This window comes from Vitis riparia, chromosome 7 (genome assembly GCF_004353265.1).
Source record: "Vitis riparia cultivar Riparia Gloire de Montpellier isolate 1030 chromosome 7, EGFV_Vit.rip_1.0, whole genome shotgun sequence".
Taxonomy (NCBI): Eukaryota; Viridiplantae; Streptophyta; class Magnoliopsida; order Vitales; family Vitaceae; genus Vitis; species Vitis riparia.
The window spans coordinates 25616074-25634834 of record NC_048437.1 but is presented as its reverse complement, the minus strand read 5'-3'; the positions used below and the strand labels follow the sequence as shown (position 1 = coordinate 25634834).

Sequence of the window (18761 nt, the reverse complement as noted above, 5' to 3'; positions counted from 1 at the left end):
CGTGTAAAACCCCGCATAATAAAAAAATATTTTTATTAATTTTTATAAATAAAAGTTTTATAACATGTACAAGATTTTAACATAATTCAACTAATCATGCTTTCGTTTATGAATAAACAATAATTATTTTATTATACAACGAAAAACATTATAAATGAGTTGAAATATCTGATTATTTTTTTATTTTTTAAGCCTTTTTATTCGATTGAATATTTCTCGTTTTTCCTCGTATATTAATTTTTTTTAATATAGTCTTTACCGTTTTATGACTTTCCTCTCGAATAAAAAATGACAAAGTTGAATACAAACATTCCTCCTCATTAGACAAAATTGAAACAAACAAAACCAAAAACAATTCTCTAAAGTTGGAAGTCGTAGAAAAACTCTTCGCTGGAAAAATCTTCAATCTTCGGTAAGAACGATTCCGACTTTCTCAAGAAATAATATAAACTAACATAGAGTGACGCGCCAAGCAGCACACGGTGAAAAATAAAATAAACACATTGTGAGGCTCCTCAACGCGGTAACCAATCAAGGTCCGACATTAGGCTCGGCTTTGGATTAAACAAAGAGGGTGCCCATGATCTTATGATACTAAATTATGTATGGTTAACTAGTCAAATGTGCCGACAGTTGAAGCAAAGGCCACGTCTGGAGGTGGTAGGGGCCATGGGGGGAGTGAAAAGGCCATGCCCATGGAGTTGGTTGTGACAATGCGATCGACAGTGGAAAATTTTCTTGTGTGGACTCTATTAATTTATGTATGATTTTCAGGACTTCGTGGTTTTTCCTCCTACCATGTCTTTGGAAGGAGTGTAGGGTAGAGTTGATATGAACATTTTTGTCGCTCCCAATTTGGAGCTTTGCTAGCGTGTCCCAAGCGTGACCAACTTGTCAAAACAATGAATCGATTGCGTTACTTTTGTGTTCAACAAATGAAATTAATTGGATAAAGGTATGAAAAGTGATGAAAATAATTAATTTTTTTTGTTTTTTTGGAACACATATTTTGATTTTGGTAGGTCAAGTTTGGCATGGCTATAGTTGTGGCTATATTATATATACATGGCACCATCTAGGAAGCAGATGTGTCATGACTAAAAGTTTCTACCTTATTTGATAGTAACGGGGTACAAATGACAGTGGCTTATACCTTATTTGAAAGGTTTTATCTAATTATGATTAAGCGTGTTTTAACCATAATTACCCGACATGTGGACAACGTGAGATTATGACACTTGGGATAGGCCCGACAGCCTTTGAATTGAAGCTAGGCGTTTGGAGGGTTCGGACAAAGTAGTGGGCTCATTCTAAATCAGCTTTTTCTAATTCTACGACATTGAGTTTGTCCCTTGAAAGGGAATGGGACGAATAATTGATGTACAAAATTATGTGAGAGTGTTCAATTTTGATTTTGATGGGCTCGGGGTGCAGCCCAATTGAAGTGGCTTGGGGCTCTCCTGGACCCGGCCCATGAAGGATGGATCGGAGGGGTTTTTGGAATGGTACAGAGGTGAGGGCGAGAGCAGAGACAGAGTGGAGGAAGAATTGGTTGGAGGGGTTTGGGAGAGAGTGGATTTGGGGTGGTTTTCTTGACATTGATAAAATGGGGTTTCCTTATTTCTCTCTGGTTGTCGGGGCCTGTGTCTGCGTCAATGGATATCCGAGTTTCACTGAGGAGACCGAGTCGTCTTCTTTTCCACACTTTTTTTCTCCTTCACTTGGAGGGCTGGTTCGAAAACCCACCAAGCAACACTACCGCCGCTGCCTTTCTCTATGGTTCGTCATTGATGAATTTGTAAGATAACTCAACCCCTTCTTTGTTTTTACTCTTTTTTCAATAATTTCATCTGGGTTTCAGTGGTAGCTTATTATTTCATAGAGCTGTTGAGTTTTGATGAATTGTTAACAATGGAGCTCTCCGTGATTGCTGGAGTTATGAAAAAAGGCATATATCATGACAATCTTCCTCTATCTTCAGCTCTTAATGATATTTTGCTTGTGTATGACACATTGCACTCTCATTTTAAAATGGAAACTTCATGGCGGTACATCGAGATGATTTGAAGCAGTTTGACGTCTCAGAGTCAACCTATTTCATTTCATTTCTTCTTGATTCCATATCCTAGGAGTTTGGGATTTAAAATGATTAAAGAAAATTTCCTCTGTGCTAGAAACGGTAATAAATTTATATGCTGTTTGCTAAATTGGGATATGTTTGTAACCATTGAAAGGGGAGGTTGACGGGCTAGGAAGAAGGTGGCAGTAGCAAAATATAGGTAGAAAAAGGAGAGAAACCGACTGTAATTGGATTGGCCTTGGGCCTATTTGAACCTAATTCATTTTCCTTCTTTTCTTGGTCAAATCTGATATGACTTGGAAAATAAACAATTGAAAAAGATGTTTCATCTGAGTTAGTAATGCTAGTGATAAACGGTGTAAAAGGGCTGTTATAAAGTCAGACCCATTGTAGTTATGAACAACATTCTTCTAGGTAGATGGTTTTGAAGGTTTAAGGTGGAGGTTGAACGGCCATGGAGTGGGGTGATTGTTTTGAAATTGGAAATGTGGTGGGAAATCAAATGGGGACTATCATTAGTAATTCTGTATCCTTTTGGGCCTCAGGAGAAATTTTTCATTATGAAAATAAAATTCTTTATTAGTAAACATAATACTTAGGTGATGTTTGGATACATTTCTTGTTTTTTTTGTTTTTAAAAATAATTTTTATTTCTGCATAAGAGTTCTCATATTTTGTATATACATTCCTATTTTTATAAGTAGTCATAATATATATGTGAGATACATTAAAAATTTCCAGGACTGAGATATACTCTTTTTTGCCGATCAAAAAATAAAAAAAGGACTATTTATACAAAATGTATGGTTTTGAGCACAAGGCTTTTGGTTGAAACTCTGCATTTATCAGGAAATTTGATAAATGAAGGTCCCATTGATGAACCTTTTTCAAAGAAGAAGGGACTGCTTCAGAACATATTTGAATCATTATTCCAATAGAATCCAGGATTCTGGAAATTATGAAGAATTGACATCTGAGATAATGATGATGCTTCAGATATGTTGTGGGAGAACAAGACAATTCAAGAAGGTTGGTACTTGGTACTGCCAAGGAATGTTTATACACACCAGGAATGAGCAGAAAGCCAAGAGCATGTATTGAAGATACTTGGTCAGTGTTGTTTCATGTATATATGTGTATGTGTACTTAAATCTTGAATTTTTCTTTTGATAGGTAAATTTTTGTCCCCATTAGGACTTCTACCTGAAACCTCCCACAAACCCTGCCTACCCCTTTACCACTTGAGCCAGGCCTCAAGGCCTTCTTTAATCTTGAATTGCATACTGATTGAAATGATTGATGATGGTTTGGGTTTTACAGGTCATTCAAGAATTATACAGACACCTTATGAATCCCTTCATGGGTCAATACCCATATTTTGGTGCATCACTTGAGCAGGGAATTTACATCCTCCTTTTTTGTCTCCTTGTGCTCCAGGTAGTTTCTGCATTTGGCTTTCTGCAAAATCATTTTGTACATTTGTCCCATGTATGATGAAACAGATACAAGTATCAGTGTCTTTCACAGATATGAGGTATTTGAAATGTTTTCCTCAGAAAAAATTAGGTCAAATATAGCCATAGACAGGTGCAGAGGCCTAAAAAAGAGTCTCCTTGTTAGTAGTTGTGGCTTTAATTGACACAAATTTTAGTTGTGTAAATTAACTTTTGTAGGTGTTTTTTTATATTAGTTACGTTTGTCTGTCAAAAAGAACCAAAAAAGAAAAAAAAATTGTTAGTTATTCTTCATATTGGTAGTGTCTGGTAACTCGTATATGTTCGAAATAGTTCTTTCAATATGTGTTTCCTTTGTGAATGACCAAAATTAAAGTTGTATTGATATCTTGAGTTAAAATTCAATAGAGTAGTCTTTCCTCTTCAATTAAAATGCTAGTTGAGCCTTTATGATCTTTCTCCTTCTCTTTTTCATCTTTCCTTGTTACCGATCAGTAAAATCATCAAGTGATATCATTTTTAGGCTGTGGCACATAAAAAAGGTCGTTTCCTATGAAATAAAGTCTTGTCCTGATCTGTTTTGAATTAATCTTTCATCCCACTAATTATTATTCTATGGCTTCATGCATACAGCTCAAGAGACACTGACAGGATTTTTCAAGGCTGAATAATGAGTTTCAATTCTAATATTTGGGAGGAAAGGCTTTGTCAGTGGAAGCTGGCAAGGGAGAGACTGCTACGAAGAACTGGAAGCCAAGAAGAGATACCTGATCCATCTGACCTTGGTTCGGTAGATGAGATGGAACTTCGACAGCCAGAAATGTATGCAAATTATTGCCACTCAGAATATGTGTTCAGTATAAGGTTTAGGATGTTGTTGAATATTACATGACAATGGTAATTCTATACTTCCATAGCCTTCAGATGAGTCTGATCAGCATAGTAAAATCTACTTTGTTGCATATATCCTATCACATCTTGTGTTTAGGCCTTTTCCTTTCTGTCCTTGTTATTTACCTATTTATATTCATTCCCACCAATGAAGTTATGTCTTGTGTTGGGGCCTTTTTAGGATATCATCAATAATGCGATACTGAACCTTATCACTATCACAATTATTATAATGAATATTTGGGTTTTGATGGAAAAAAACAACAACAATATTTTTGGTGCCAATTTGAATACAGTAGTTTGAAACCATCAGGTTGGGGGAAGGAGGATTATGAAGAAAAAGATGAAGTGCACAATAGAATGTTGAAATTTTGATACTTTGCATTCTGATAATGATGGCAGTTATCATGTTTCCTATCTGTGATATACATTTCATACAAATATACATATGTAGGTACATACATAAAATCATATATGTATGAATACATACGTAGGTACACATGCAGATATAAGCTGTTTCTCAAGGGCAAGAAGCTTATTCTATTTTTGTGAAGTGTGGGAGTTTTGTTGCTGAAATCTCTCTGTATGCACACTATTTCAAGTTATGGCTTTCATTATCTAATAATAATTCATAATTTATTACTTTTTTTTTCTTTTTTCTTTCTGGTAGGGATAACGAAAGTCGGCAATTTCTTTCAAGAAAAGTTCCCATACCTCCCTCAATGATCTACCCCTATAGGGTCTCAGTGATCTTCCGGCTTGTTATTTTAGTTTTTTTCCTCCGATATCGATTGACCCATCCTGTACATAATGCATATGGGCTTTGGTTAGCTTCAGTGTTCTGTGAAGTTTGGTTTTCCGTATCTTGGATTCTAGATCAGCTTCCCAAGTGGCAACCAGTAAACAGGCAAACATTCCCTGAACGCCTTTGCATGAGGTGAAGAAGTTATTATATCATAATAATTCTCTTTGTTTTTGCAAGAATATCAGGATGAGGGTGAAGGCAGCTAGCATCCATTCTCTCCTCTGCCTTCTGTGTAGAGCAAATACTGAATGGTCAGATAACCCTAATCATGGATGCCAATTAATCCCCATGGTAAAAAAACAGCAAATTGGATCATTATATGGAGACACTGCTTGAATTTTCTATACTTTAATTACAAAAGAATGACATTAAGAAGTTAAGAAGTTCAATTCATTTCTGATTGGATTAGTTTTGTCCCAGGAGCACATATAGCCATGTTGATGCTATCTCTAGCCTTTCATTTGTACCTTGGATTCCCCTTGTTTTTTTTTTTTTTGTCATTTCTGTTGTTTCATTTTAGTTGATTTTTAGCATTTTTATTTCATTAAAACATGCAGAAGATGATAACTATTTCAGGTACAACCAACCTGGAAAACCAAGTGGACTAGCTTCTGTTGATGTCTTTGTCAGTATTGCTGACCCTCTGAAAGAATCACCTATTGTCATATCAAACACTATCCTTTCTATACTTTCTGTAGACTATCCAGCTGAAAAAGTTTCATGCTATGTTTCTGATGAGGGGGCATCTCGATTAACTCTGGAAACTCTATCGCTAACCTGTGATTTTGCAAGAAAATGGGTGCCCTTTTGCAAGAAATTCCAAATTGAGCCTCCATCTCCTGAGAGTTATTTCTCACAAAAGGTTGACCATTTGAAATACAACCCATATCCGACATTTTCTAAGGAGAGAAGGTTAATGAAGGTGAGGTTCTTCTTTCTTGTGATATGATCTATTTAGAATAGAGAAGCATCTTATTATGTTAGTTGGCAGATATGGTTTATCTGCAACTTTCTTGAATATTAAATAGAAATTATTTACTGGTTGTATATGGGAACTGATATTGCTTGGTGTGGAGAGTGGATTTCTGATAGAAGATCCCCATGCGTCTTTCAAAAAAAGAAAAAAGAAAATACAGAACAGAAAAAAGAAGATTTGCCTGCTGCCCATTTTTGTTCCTTAAAATTGTCGTAATATCACAGTACTCTTTTTTTTTCCCTCTTAACAGTGATTATCCAAGTTTTCAGCATGGAATGACCAGCTGAATGGAGTAGAATATAGCTAGAATAAGTTGGAAAAAATTACTTATGGTTTTGTAGTGCTTTCAGTACCAAAATGACACTTTGAGAAAGATACTTTCTGATTTTCATTGAATATGTGATGAGCGATTAGCACTCTTTGAACCATAACTTTGAGAAAGGACTCTGAGGTTTTACTTCCTTTTGTGCATTCCACCAATTTCTGAAGTATTTTGAGGTTTTTAGGTTATCTAGGTTTACTGGAAGCGAAATAACTAATGTTCTGCAATTATTTGAGTAAGAGGACTTCTGCTTTTGAAGATTTGCAATTTATGAAAACTATATGCTTCCAACTCTTGCTTCATCTTCTTCTACCCAAACGAGGGATTAGCTGCAGAGAGTTAAATCCTATATGATTGATAGGTTTATGTTTGGAAGTCATGTAAATCTTTATTCAACTGAGCAAGCATTAGAAGACAGCGAGAGATTGGGGTGATCTAAGACATTGATACAGGTTGGAAAGATTGCCTGTTTGTTTTATTTGTTACTCTGCTTGGAACACCTGTATTTTGATACACATACCACACAAACATCTTTTTATTTACCAGTACCCTATTCTGCACTTTTTTTTGGTAGTTTGGGATATCAACTATGTTATGCTGCTGGAGAGCTAACTAAAACATATGAACTGGGTTATGAATGCAAGTTTAGTCACTCCACCTTTGACCTTTGCTTGTGAATGACTAGTAAAATCAAATGTTGCTAATTATCACTAGGCTGACCTCATTTATGTTAAGCATGTGCAAGATCATCTCACAAGGCTAGAAGACATCTCTAACTACCAGTGAGCAGTATTGTTGCACCAAGATGATCACTACTTTCTCAATTTCCTTGATGTGAGAATTAATTGATTTTTCTAAAATGGTATATTCCCCTTTCGGATAGTTCACACCAATAATGATTTTAGGCTATCTAACCTTGTGGAGGCTTTATTAATTAACTTCAAAATTTCAGGTATTCATGGCCCCATCCAATTTCAAGATATTAGTAAACTTCTGCTTTCCATTTAATTCTGGGCCATCTCCTTGCCAAATAATAATAAAAATGCAACATGTTTTTACAGTATTTGCAGTGCTTAGGGATTTTGATGGAACAATCATGATTTTTATTTATCAGTGATTTCAAGTTTTTGCATGGAAGTGGGAATTTACCTTAGTCTGATTTTTGTACTGTTTCACTATATTGGGAACGATTATGAAGGTTCATTTGAATGGTACGTTGGAACTCACGATTCCTTACTAACTAGGAATTTGAGATTAGGAATTTATTTATTGCTTAATGAATAGACCAGAAATTCTTTAATTTTTTTTTTCTTCTGAAGCCTGCTATTTCTATTTACAGAGGCAATATGAAGATTTTAAAGCCCAAATTAATGGTCTGATAACCAAGTTCCAAGATGTACCTTCTGAGGGTTGGACAATGAAGGATGGCACTCCATGGCCTGGAAATGACATAAAAAATCATCTGGGCATGATGCAGGTTTTTTGTTCAATGCTCTTAATAACAACATGCACTTGCCTCTTTTAGCGTCTGAACAAGTTCACTGTTTCAGATAATAATGGGTCGCGGTGGGCCTCATGGCAGTGATACTAGAGCTTTGCCACAAGTAGTTTATGTGTCTCGGGAAAAACGCCCTGGTTTCCATCACAACAATAAGGCGGGTGCCATGAATGCCCTGGTACAATGTGAAGTTCTGGACATTAATGTGAAATAGGTGCACAGCAAAAAGAAGGGTCTCACTGTTTGATTTTTAGGTCCGAGTGTCAGCTCTTCTTACAAATGGGACCTACATTTTGAATCTGGATTCTGATCACTATATAAACAACAGCAGAACTTTCCTTGAAGCAATGTGCTTTTTGATGGATCCCAGTAACCAGAAGATATGCTTTGTTCAATTTCCTCAGAGATTCGAGGGTGTTGATGCAAATGATCGGTATGGGAGCCACAACACAATCTTCTATGATGTAAGTAATTTGACTGGTCCATTCACTCATTACTTGTTGAAGATAATCTTTGCATGTCAAATGCCACATATAACTAGGCAAAGATTATGTTCTGTTGGCATGAACCAATCCGCCAAGTGCATGCTTTTGACCATATATATATGCACTGTTTATATGTTATGATATGCTAGGTAGCTGTTGCCAAATGTTTAATAAAGAAGCACACCTAGTGACCTTCAGAATTACTCTGAATGAGCAACATGTATTTTTCTCCATTGTGGGTGTACACCCCAGGAGCACCCTTGCATAGAAATTTAATGCAATAAATGTACATTGTTGCCAGAGAAATCAATAAGTGACGCACATTCTCCCTACTTGATGAATCTCTTGCTTATTAGTTTGTTTCCAGTGCTTTGTGACCCTTGCATTATAGCAGCGCAGGTGTAAGGATAAAATTGCATGAAAAAGGGATACCATTTGGTCGCTATAACACTTTTAGGTTCAATTTTTGAGATTGAGGACAATTCACTCACTGATTTTGATTTTCCATACATTAACATGCATAAGGTCTTCTATCAGACTACTATTATAATCAAATGTATACTATAGTTTGCATGAATTTTGATTGTATAGATGCCTCTATGTATAATCTTCACTTAAGAGTTGAGGTTGTTGCTGAGGATTCCCTCGTTTTGTCACCTGTGAGTTCAGAGCTATACTGTAAAAGGAAAAACACAATTACCTGTACTAATTGTTGACCATGCTTGCTGCTACCCATGCTTGTGTGAGGATGGTTTCTGTTTCTCATCCTTTCTTTTATCTTTCTCCTTGTAGATCAACTTGAAGGGTTTTGATGGAATACAAGGGCCTTTTTATCTTGGCACAGGCTGCTTCTTGTACCGGAAAGCTTTATGTGGTTATGACCCATCTTTTGAGCAAAAGATTCTCAACACAAGATGGTTGGATCTTAGAATGAAGAGGCCAAGTGACAACCATGGCCATTATTTTTCTGATGCTTCTGATGAAAGCAGCTCGAGTTTACTCGTTCAGGAACTGAACAGTCTTGAAAGGGAATTTCCATCTAGTTTCCAAAGCATGGAGATGTGTTTTGGCCAGGCTCCACTTCTTATTGCATCAAATTTTGTTGATGATGACATATTTTCTTCGTATGCCACAATTGAAGAAATTCTAAGAGCAGCAATTCATGTAATCAGTTGTGATTATGAAGACAAGACTGCTTGGGGGATAGAGGTAATGGAATAGCCATTAGGAAGCTTTTTTTCACAGGGACTAGCATTTCTCCATAAAGGACTGACTTGCTTGGGAAAAATTTGACAATGTTTCTTTAGCACTGAAAGGTATGTCGTACATGGAAACAAGTGGGAAACGAGATTGGAAGTGCCCTAGGAAGGCCGGGCAAATAAGAAGGAAATAATTGGAAATGACCAATGTTTGAAATGTCAGAACATAGGTTTGTGTTAGCCTTGGTTAATTATTTGCAGCTGGTATCCATATGTTACCAGAACACTATGCAATTGTTCACCATGCTACTTCTCATATGTTCTCCCACTGTTTGCCACATTTTCCCCCCTTTTTACAACTACCCACATTTCTCTGCTTAAGACAGTAAAAAAGTACCACTTCAGATATCTCAGTTATTCTTCCCATAAACTGTTATGGTGTGGAAATCATTATTTACACTAATCTCTGTAGGTTGGCTGGATATATGGCTCTCAGACTGGGGATGTTCTGACTGGTCTGAAGATGCATGCTAGAGGATGGAGATCTGTATATTGTATGCCAGTTCGTGCCGCCTTTAGAGGATCAGCACCTATTAATCTTTCAGATCGTCTAACCCAGGTGCTTTTTTGGGCCACTAGCTCTATTGAAATTCTTTTCAGTCGGCATTGTCCAATCTGGTATGGATATGGTGGTGGGCTTAAGCTGTTGGAGAGAGTTGCTTATATAAATGCCGTCATATATCCCATTTTTTCCGTTCCCCTGCTGATTTACTGTGCTTTACCTGCCATTTGCCATCTCAGTGGGAAGTCTATCATTAGTCCGGTAGGTACCACTGGTTCAGTATGCTAACTTTGGGAACAAACTTGTCTATTTACATACTATGAGAATCAAGAATTCCTATTTTTTGTTACTTCTCCTATTTTGAAGTGGCGAAATGATCCTCTCTATTATCTTGGAAAAAATATTGCTTTTGGAATGGGAATATCAGTTTGTCTTTCCCTGAGTTGTGAACTATGTGCCCTCCTCCACAAGCAAAAGTTTAGTAAGATTGTCATGGTAAATGACATGTTTGGATGGTTTTTGGAAATTTAAAGGTTTCATTGGTTGTGTTTAATCCAGGTTTAGTAGGGATAGATCCATTTCCTACAAGGAGGTCATTCTTTTTTATTATTTTATTTTATTTATTCACAATCACTTTTATGACTTTTCTGTTGATGGCTATGCACCTTGAGATACATTGTTTTCATAGTGAGCCATTCAATTTCCATACAAAGTCCAACTTGTCTTCAAATGATTTTAGTTTCATTTCCAATAATTTTTAGGTTTCCAACAGTCTTTTAAGGTATATTAGAACTTCCTCTTTAGATAGGATATTCCTTTAGGCCTTGATTTTAGGCATATACCTCTGCTAGCACTTGAACTGAACTGCTGTACTTGTGAATTTTAGTTAAAATAAAATCTAGAAGGGTTTCATCTTGCAAAAATAGGGAAAGCAACTAGTATTTGAGAAGCCTCAAGGGAGGTTGGTTTATAATATTTACTGCATTCTTTTTAATTTCCAAATTTTCGACATTGAAACTCGAGCAACACCTTAATTTCTTGAGTATCTCTTTGCGGAACTTGCATAGGCCAAACCATGCCTCACCATGCTCTCCTCTTATTATTAATTTGCAGATTACTTATGAGGCAAACATCTGGTTCATGCTTGTTGTATTGTCTATTTTCGCACATGGGTTTCTTGAGCTTAGGTGGAGTGGTGTAAGTCTTCAAGAGCGGTGGAGAAATCAGCAGTTTTGGGTGATTGCTGGTGTATCTTCCCATTTCTTTGCTATTTTCCAGGGTTTGTTTAAGGTCATGCTGGGTTTAAATACAAGGTCAAGCACATTGATGAAGACACATGATGAGGACAGTGCCATCGAGTTTTATAAATTCAAATGGACATCACTTCTGATCCTGCCAACAACATTGATTCTCATCAACTTGTGGGCTGTTGTTGCAATGATCTTTTCAATAGTTGTCCATGGCTATGGGTCTTTTGGCCCACTGTTTGCAAAGCTGTTTTTCTCATTCTGTGTGATTGTTCACCTATACCCATTCTTGAAGGGATTATTAGTTTGGAAGCACAATATTCCAACAGTAGTCATACTATGGTCTCTAATTTTGGCAACCCTATTCTGTCTGCTGTGGGTTCAACTTGATCCTTTTACCACTAGGTTCCAGGGACCAGATGCTGAGGCCTGTGGCTATGAATGCTGATTCAAATGCTTAACTTAGTGTCAGGTTTCACAGCTCATGGAACACTAAAGCTTCTAACCTGCACTTAGAGGAAGACAGCCACATTTTTTTACCCCACAAAGATGGCACGAAGGCTGCCTTGCAATTTGGGATATTTTTCATTTGTTCTTGTTGTCTGCTCTCTGACACTTGTTTAGCACATCAAGGCTTTCTGCTCCCCAGACAGGAGCTTCATTTTCAGGTATTTCCTGATGTCTCCTTGGTTATTTTCCTAGTTTCCTACTGATGACTCAAATCTGTACCTGCATTAATTTCAGTGCCTGGCATGTTACTAACACTGTTTACCCCCAAAAAGGCAAGGGAGAAAGATGTATTTTGTATCAGATAGTCTAGAAATTGTTTGCCACTTTGTGGAGAGCTCCTTGTATCTCTGGCTATCATACCGCTATGCTGTATCTTTAACTTAGTAAGTTACCTAATAAAATTACATGGCTCTAGAGGTGTTATTCATTTGTCAAGTTTGATTTCATTTTCTGACCAATTGAGGGCTAACTTTGTTTGAACTCTCCCTTTTGGTGTACAAACTCTCATTTGAAGGATGCCTCAGTTAGTGGTCTCAATTCTTTTGCCTTGTACATCTTGCAAGATGTGCCTGTCCCAAAAACAAGTCTCCAACATCCTTTTTTGATTTCACTGTAGATTATAGCAACACAGGTGGAATATATTAACGCCATAATTATGATCACTGCCCCCAACAAACCATCATCAATTTGTTCATCTCATCAACATTTACTTCCTAGAAAGCACAGATACTATTTGGTTAGTGTTTTCGGAAATATTTTTCTGGCTTTAGAGGGCTAAAGCGGTTTCTTTGCTATGAAGTGACACAGATGCTCTATGTTTAATGTCAAGTATGATTTTCATCTCATAACTAACCCCCATCTGGATAATGATGTCCTGATATTGATGCTTTAAGCTCCATGGCATGATGTATTAAAACTTCCTAGGTTTTTTTTTTCTAAGTTGAAGAAGGAAAATCATAATGGAACCCGTGATACCCTTCTGATTTTGAGGCATAAAACTTTGGATCATCCAGTGTTGTCACATGCGTAGGGTTATGAAAGATTTGTTTAAATGAAGATTGATCCATAGGGCTGATAATAGGCGAAAGCCAAGCACTGTGTGTACGAAATGTCTTTTAGGGTTCAGCAGTCCAAGGATGATTTATTATCACTTTTGAGAATCCAGAAACTATACGGAAGGGCCAATAATGTGGGGTGATAATGTGGTTGAAATACCAGGAGAGCATGGGGTGTATGCGTGTGTATGTGTGCAGATGAGAAGATGCCCCTGTGACTCACCCAACAAGAATTATATGCAGTGGGGTCCTGCTTACACAAGTTGGGTTTCGCTCATTTCCTAATCTTGGTAGAGAAATTTTGATTAAATTTCATTTGTTTTCTCTCCTAACTCAAGGCCCCTTGTTTTATTTAGATACTCCAATTTGGCTCCTCAAAATCTCAATTTCACATGCACATGTTCCCATCTCCATCAACCACAGTGAAAATTTGTGGGTTGTGGGCTTTTTGTAAAAAACAAACAACCCAAGAGCAGAGCAATCACCCTTATGTTGGCTTTCAAGTTTTTGAGTCTGCAGTCCTTTCCTCACTTGTTATCTCATGTGAAACCCCATCTGTAAAAAGGTGTTGACAATGGAGTCATGCTCTTACATTCCAAGCATCTTGAACCATAAGTGGTAAAAGCCTGGTCCCATGCTAGGGGGAATATCACAACTGCTCTCCATATTAACTACTGCCAAGTGGATGGCAGAGATGCATACAACTGAAGGCTTACTCTCTTCACTTCCCTTCAGAATACAAATTAGAGTTGTTTTTTTTCCTTCCCCTCAAAAGAAAAACACCCCTCTTTTTCTTTGCAGATTGGAAGTTTCTTGCTTTGTAAAGTGTTTCCTTTAAGATAATGTTAGTGCCTTAAAGGAGCTACAAGACACGGTATATATGGCCCTTATTAGATTGAGAGTCGCCATCTCCTTGTACGGACTCTGAGGTGAATAACTCGAGAGTTCATTTGTGGGGTTTTCGTTAAAAGTTGCCCCTCTTTGCTTTTTTGTGTGTGAGAGAGAGACATGTAGAGAGAAGGCATTATCTCCTTGAGATTCTTAGAATTCAAGTAAATTGAGAGAGATGGCCAATTGCTAAGATGGTTCAAATCAGAGGCATCCTATTTCCACATATTTATTCATTTCCTTAAATCCATCTACACACTTGAAGGGAGGAAAAGAGGCACAAGGCTGTTAAAAAAGTGAATTCCACCTCTTGTCTCTGTACGACAATGATAGACATCCATTTGAATCTGGTTCCTTCAATCTCAAACTTGAAAAAAAGGTCTCCATGGAAAGTTCAAGTAACTTTCAACTGTGTGCGAGCGTGTGCGACTGAGAGAACTTTCAACTGTATGCGAGCGTCTATGACTGAGACAATGAAGGAAACCACTAGACTAAGGAGATTAGCATCCCTTGGCAGAGGTTGCTATAGGAGTAAAACAGAAAAGGGAAAGCCATGGCTCCAAAACAGATTTTTTTTTTTTTTTTTTTTGATTGTTTATGGATAGAACTGCAAGATTATAAGGTAAATTCAATGGGGCAAAGAGCAGCCGATGCTGAGACAAGCCTTATTCTGCAATTCTACCCCACACTCGATAAGAAAAAGGCTAAAAAAAAGGGATTGTCTTGCTCACAAATATTCCAAAACCAGAGGTGAGAAATGTTTGTATCAGACCTATGTACAAGAGAAATTAAAAATCTGTGACACACACCTTCAATGAGAAACAGCATTTGATCCAGCCTCTCTCCCATATGAAAATTCTGCAATACATTCCTCCCCCTCCCCCCAAAAGTGACCAGAGGCTTCACATCCATATGTCAAGATATAAGCTAAATATGTCCAAAGGTTGCGGGGAGTCTCTGGATATCCGGAGCTTGCAGATGTTCTTGCTGCTGCTGGCTGTGAGCCCACATAGCACTAGACGTCTCGGTTATGAAGTGCGTTTCTGATTTTATCTCATTGTATAAAGGTTGTGGGGTTTGATTTTGTAAAGCTGCTGCCATTAAAAATGGATTTTGGAGATATTCAGGCCACTTGATGTCCTCCGGTTCGCTTTCTATGATATGGATTTGGGCTCCTTTGTCTGACGTGCTACAATCTGCTAATCCCCATGGGAAGATGCTGTTCTCAAAGAAGGAGCTGTTACTCTGCAACTCGGCGCTGCTACTGCTGCCAGAGCTGCTATTGCTACTGTTGGTGGAGGCACCTGCATCCCAGAAACGGGATCCACTCAGAGTGAAAGAGGGTATTGAAGGATTATCAGAGTGAAAAGGAATGGAGGGCTTGTAGGGCATAGGTGAAGGGAGAAGTGAGCTGGTGACAGATGAAAGAACGGAGGATACAGCATTGGAACTGAACTCAGAATTCATGTCTAATGTTTTGCTGGATTGAGAGAACCAGAGAGGTTGGGTTGGGTTAATTGAGAGTCTAGCATTGGATGGGTAATTCAATTGCTGAGGGGCCAAATACCCCACCACATCTGAAGGTTGGCAGCCTGTGGAGTTTTCCTGGTGAGAGATCATGAATCTGTCTAGGAAGAAGTCCTTGTTGGGTGTGGGCGACATCAAATTGCTGTTGCTGTTATTGTTGTTGTTGCTGTTTATTGTCTTGGAGCTGGAAGAACCTTCCACTTCCATTCCATAGCCTCGTGTTGCGATTGAAGACGATCTTTGCTCAAGCAAGGCCGCTTCTGGCTTTGAATTGTCTACCTTGAGGAGGTTCAATTCACTGGATACTCCTGAAGCTTTGTCCTGGCTGTCGGTGGGAGGGTTGCTGTCTTCTCTATTTTCAACCTCAGAGAGGGGTTTGTGGGTGTTGGGGTCAATGCCTCTCTGCCTGAGCTTCTTCTTCAAGCAAGAGTTCCATAAATTCTTTATTTCATTGTCAGTGCGCCCAGGCAGCTGTGCTGCAATTTGGGACCACCTGAGGAAGCCCCAAAAACCCAGTAATGTCAGCATACATGAAAAACAAGAAAGAAGAAAGGATAAGGTGAAGTTTAGATATTAAGAGAGGAGTGATGACCTGTTCCCAAGAACTGAATGAAGCTCAATTATAAGATTCTCTTCCTGTAGGGAGAATGTGCCTCTCTTCAAATCAGGCCTCAAGTAGTTAATCCACCTCAATCTGCAGCTCTTCCCACACCTTTGCAGACCTGCAAAAAACAAACCATGAAGAATCCTCTTAGGCTGTTGTACATTAACGTAATTTTGGAGGGTCAAACACACACACAAACAGAGAAGGAGGTGAGATTGAGGATCGTTTGTTTATAAAGAATACCTGCTTGCTTTGGGACAGAGCTCCAGCAGCCATGGCCATACTTGGTAATATGCCTCAGAAGTTTCTCATCTTCTTCAGGAGACCATAGGCCTTTCCTTAGCTTCTGCTTGTAACAACAAGAGTGCCTCCCCATTTGGAGTAAGACCCACCACCCCTGCAATGAGGAAGAGAGTTTCCTAAAACAGCAAGTTGTTGAAACCTAGGCTAACTGTCAGCAAAGCCAGAAGGGGGTTCTGAACGGATTTGTAGGGGGTGCTGTGGTGGAAAAGATGTAGGCAGAGAGAGAGAGAGAGAGAATGAAGGGGGGGAGAGAGAGTTGATAGGGAGGCTGCGAAAATGAAGTAGCAGCCGAATTAATATAAGAGGGAGCCCTCAAAAAGAGAGAAGTCATAGTCAATATGGTGTTTGTAATTTGAGTGCATATATATTTTTTTTTCCAAGTTAGTTTTTCCTTCATTTTTTTTCTCTGTAAATATTTCACATACTTCTTCGCTAGGAGCGGAAATGGATTAATTATAAGAGTTTCAAATGTCTCATCAAGGTCTGAGAATTAATGTCTTTTGCAGGGGTGGTGGGGCATTTCACTGATATTTTATTGGAGAAAAAAACAGAAGCTGAAAACAACCCATGCTTGTAAACCAAGTGAAAACGGTGCCAGTTAAAGACTTAAAGGTATGTAAGAAAGATGAAAACAAGTTCACACACCCACACTGCCAAATGAAAGAGTCTTTCACAGCAGGCTATTATGGATTTGTTTTGGGTTTGAAGCAACCTAATTCAACTAATCCTATTCTAATTATAATTAACTCCCTAACTCCACAACCAGTCCCAATAGAACAGAACAGAAAAGAAAAGAAAAGAAAAGATAAAAATGGAAAATGTCACAGTAAACCAGATACACCCATGCTTAGTTCACTTTCCATACACAGTATATTCCACTTGATCAATCTGAAAATGACAGCAGCCTCTTTATACATATCCCCCCTAGGCACAACATACATATGAATATATAAATATATATAACATACAAAAAAAAAAAAAAAAAAAAAAACTAAATATTCCTCCCCTCTGTTGAAGACCTTTTGTGTCTCTGGAAAAGAGGACCCTCTCCCTTCTTTACTCTTTGGAGCTTTTTGGGTAATTCTTCCAAATCATGATCACTTTGAAAAGTTTCATCATTACGTGGAAAGAACAAAATATTTTGGTCATCTTCCAAAATATAGGAGTATCTTCCTATTTCTGATGAAAATCACTAGGTGTTGCAAATTACCACAATCCCTCATGCTTTCCATTTTGAAAAATGGACATCTTCATTTCAGCTTCATGCAACTGCATGATGGGGATACTTTGTGTGCACGGCTACAACCTAATTTCATAAGCAGATAAAATGATGTAAGCAGTAAGCACAACATGTTGCAGAGAGGGTCTTTGGGTGTTGTTTTCTATTGAATTGGGGAGCATTTACTATTCCCATACTCGTCTCCATTTTCAAGTAAAACCCATGTTTTGGTAAACACAGTGGAAACCCACCCTCCTCATATATATCCTCCATTTCTTCACTGACATCATTTTCATGGAAAATTAGCATTCAAAGTGTCTCTAAAATGATTAAATTTCAAAGTGTACTGGTGGGTTTGATTCCTTGACCCTCCTCCTCTCCACATAACTACCTTATCTTCTTCTTTTTTCTCTTCCTTTCTTTCCCTTTCCAAGAATCCAAAAAGGGTTGAAATGGGAGTATGAATTGTACGTCCCAAGTATGATTCATGAACAATGAAGTACCCACTGCCATGGATTAGGGGCCATCTCAAACAGTGGTATCCCTTGAATGATTAAACAGGATATGGGAGAGAAGGCTGTACCTCTCCCAACCGCAGATTGGATTCCATGAAATGTGAAATCAAATCATCAAGTGTCCATTTACAGAGTCATGCACACCTTCACCTTGCAGTGACTGGATTGGCAGTAAAGTGGGTTGATTCTTGTTTTGTTTGTACTAGTATTATATTAGCCAAAAAATGTCTCTGAAATGACATTTTCTTGGAAATTCCCATGGAAAACTGATCAGATACGCTAAAATCTGATGGACCCAGATGAATATGGAAGCATAACCCACTGTATTTTCCTGCTGTCCAACCAGAAGTTTGGCGTTGCAGAAAATCTTAGCTCCAAATTCGACCAATAAAACAAACCAATGTTAATTTTACCAGGAAACAAACATATTTGATAATAGTACTTCAAAATTTTGAGGTCAATCAGTGGGACAAAAGCTGATTCGTAAAAAAAAAAAAATAAATATGTCAGCTTTGGAAAGTTCATGAATAAACAAATAAAACAGGATTCTCCAAATGGGATTACTTTTATTTTTCTCAATGATTAGAAGTGTACAGTGGCATGATAATTCAAATAATTCCC

General features: G+C 37.8%; 2 protein-coding genes across 9 annotated transcripts; one reads left to right on the top strand and one right to left on the bottom strand.

The window, feature by feature from the left end:
- The first annotated feature begins 1520 nt into the window (after window positions 1–1520).
- On the top strand, window positions 1521–16931 carry LOC117918711 (probable cellulose synthase A catalytic subunit 8 [UDP-forming]). 8 transcript variants are annotated; one of them, XR_004651929.1, is made up of 13 exons: window positions 1523–1798; window positions 3077–3190; window positions 3401–3517; window positions 4168–4356; window positions 5096–5362; window positions 5807–6152; window positions 7868–8005; window positions 8079–8204; window positions 8281–8490; window positions 9304–9720; window positions 10183–10533; window positions 11386–12187; window positions 16913–16931. XR_004651929.1 is itself a non-coding variant. In XM_034835556.1 (12 exons), exons 4-12 carry the CDS (start codon window positions 4205–4207, stop codon window positions 11965–11967), a joined length of 2385 nt encoding a protein of 794 aa, XP_034691447.1. In that variant the 5' UTR covers window positions 1521–1798; window positions 3077–3190; window positions 3401–3517; window positions 4168–4204; the 3' UTR covers window positions 11968–12464. The 8 variants fall into 8 exon arrangements, 6 of the variants coding, with proteins under 6 accessions (XP_034691447.1, XP_034691445.1, XP_034691446.1 ...); XR_004651928.1 differs by lacking the exon at window positions 16913–16931 and adding an exon at window positions 12264–12464; XM_034835556.1 differs by lacking the exon at window positions 16913–16931 and having other exon boundaries at window positions 1521–1798; window positions 10183–10329; window positions 11386–12464.
- On the bottom strand, window positions 14168–16691 carry LOC117918712 (transcription factor MYB61). Its single transcript, XM_034835560.1, has 3 exons — window positions 16347–16691; window positions 16092–16221; window positions 14168–15992 (listed from the first exon to the last, which is right to left on the bottom strand). The coding sequence occupies exons 1-3, from the start codon at window positions 16477–16479 to the stop codon at window positions 14900–14902; spliced, it is 1356 nt and encodes a 451-aa protein (XP_034691451.1). The 5' UTR covers window positions 16480–16691; the 3' UTR covers window positions 14168–14899.
- Window positions 16932–18761: the final 1830 nt, after the last annotated feature.

Coding starts and splice junctions, on each gene's coding strand:
- LOC117918711 (XM_034835555.1), top strand. CDS start 4,205: ATGAGTTTCAATTCTAATATTTGGGAGGAAAGGCTTTGTCAGTGGAAG. Junction 4,357..5,095: donor GAACTTCGACAGCCAGAAAT/GTATGCAAATTA, acceptor TCTTTCTGGTAG/GGATAACGAAAGTCGGCAAT. Junction 9,721..10,182: donor AGACTGCTTGGGGGATAGAG/GTAATGGAATAG, acceptor TAATCTCTGTAG/GTTGGCTGGATATATGGCTC.
- LOC117918712 (XM_034835560.1), bottom strand. CDS start 16,479: ATGGGGAGGCACTCTTGTTGTTACAAGCAGAAGCTAAGGAAAGGCCTA. Junction 16,222..16,346: donor CTCTGTCCCAAAGCAAGCAG/GTATTCTTTATA, acceptor TGTTTTTTGCAG/GTCTGCAAAGGTGTGGGAAG. Junction 15,993..16,091: donor CATTCAGTTCTTGGGAACAG/GTCATCACTCCT, acceptor GGGCTTCCTCAG/GTGGTCCCAAATTGCAGCAC.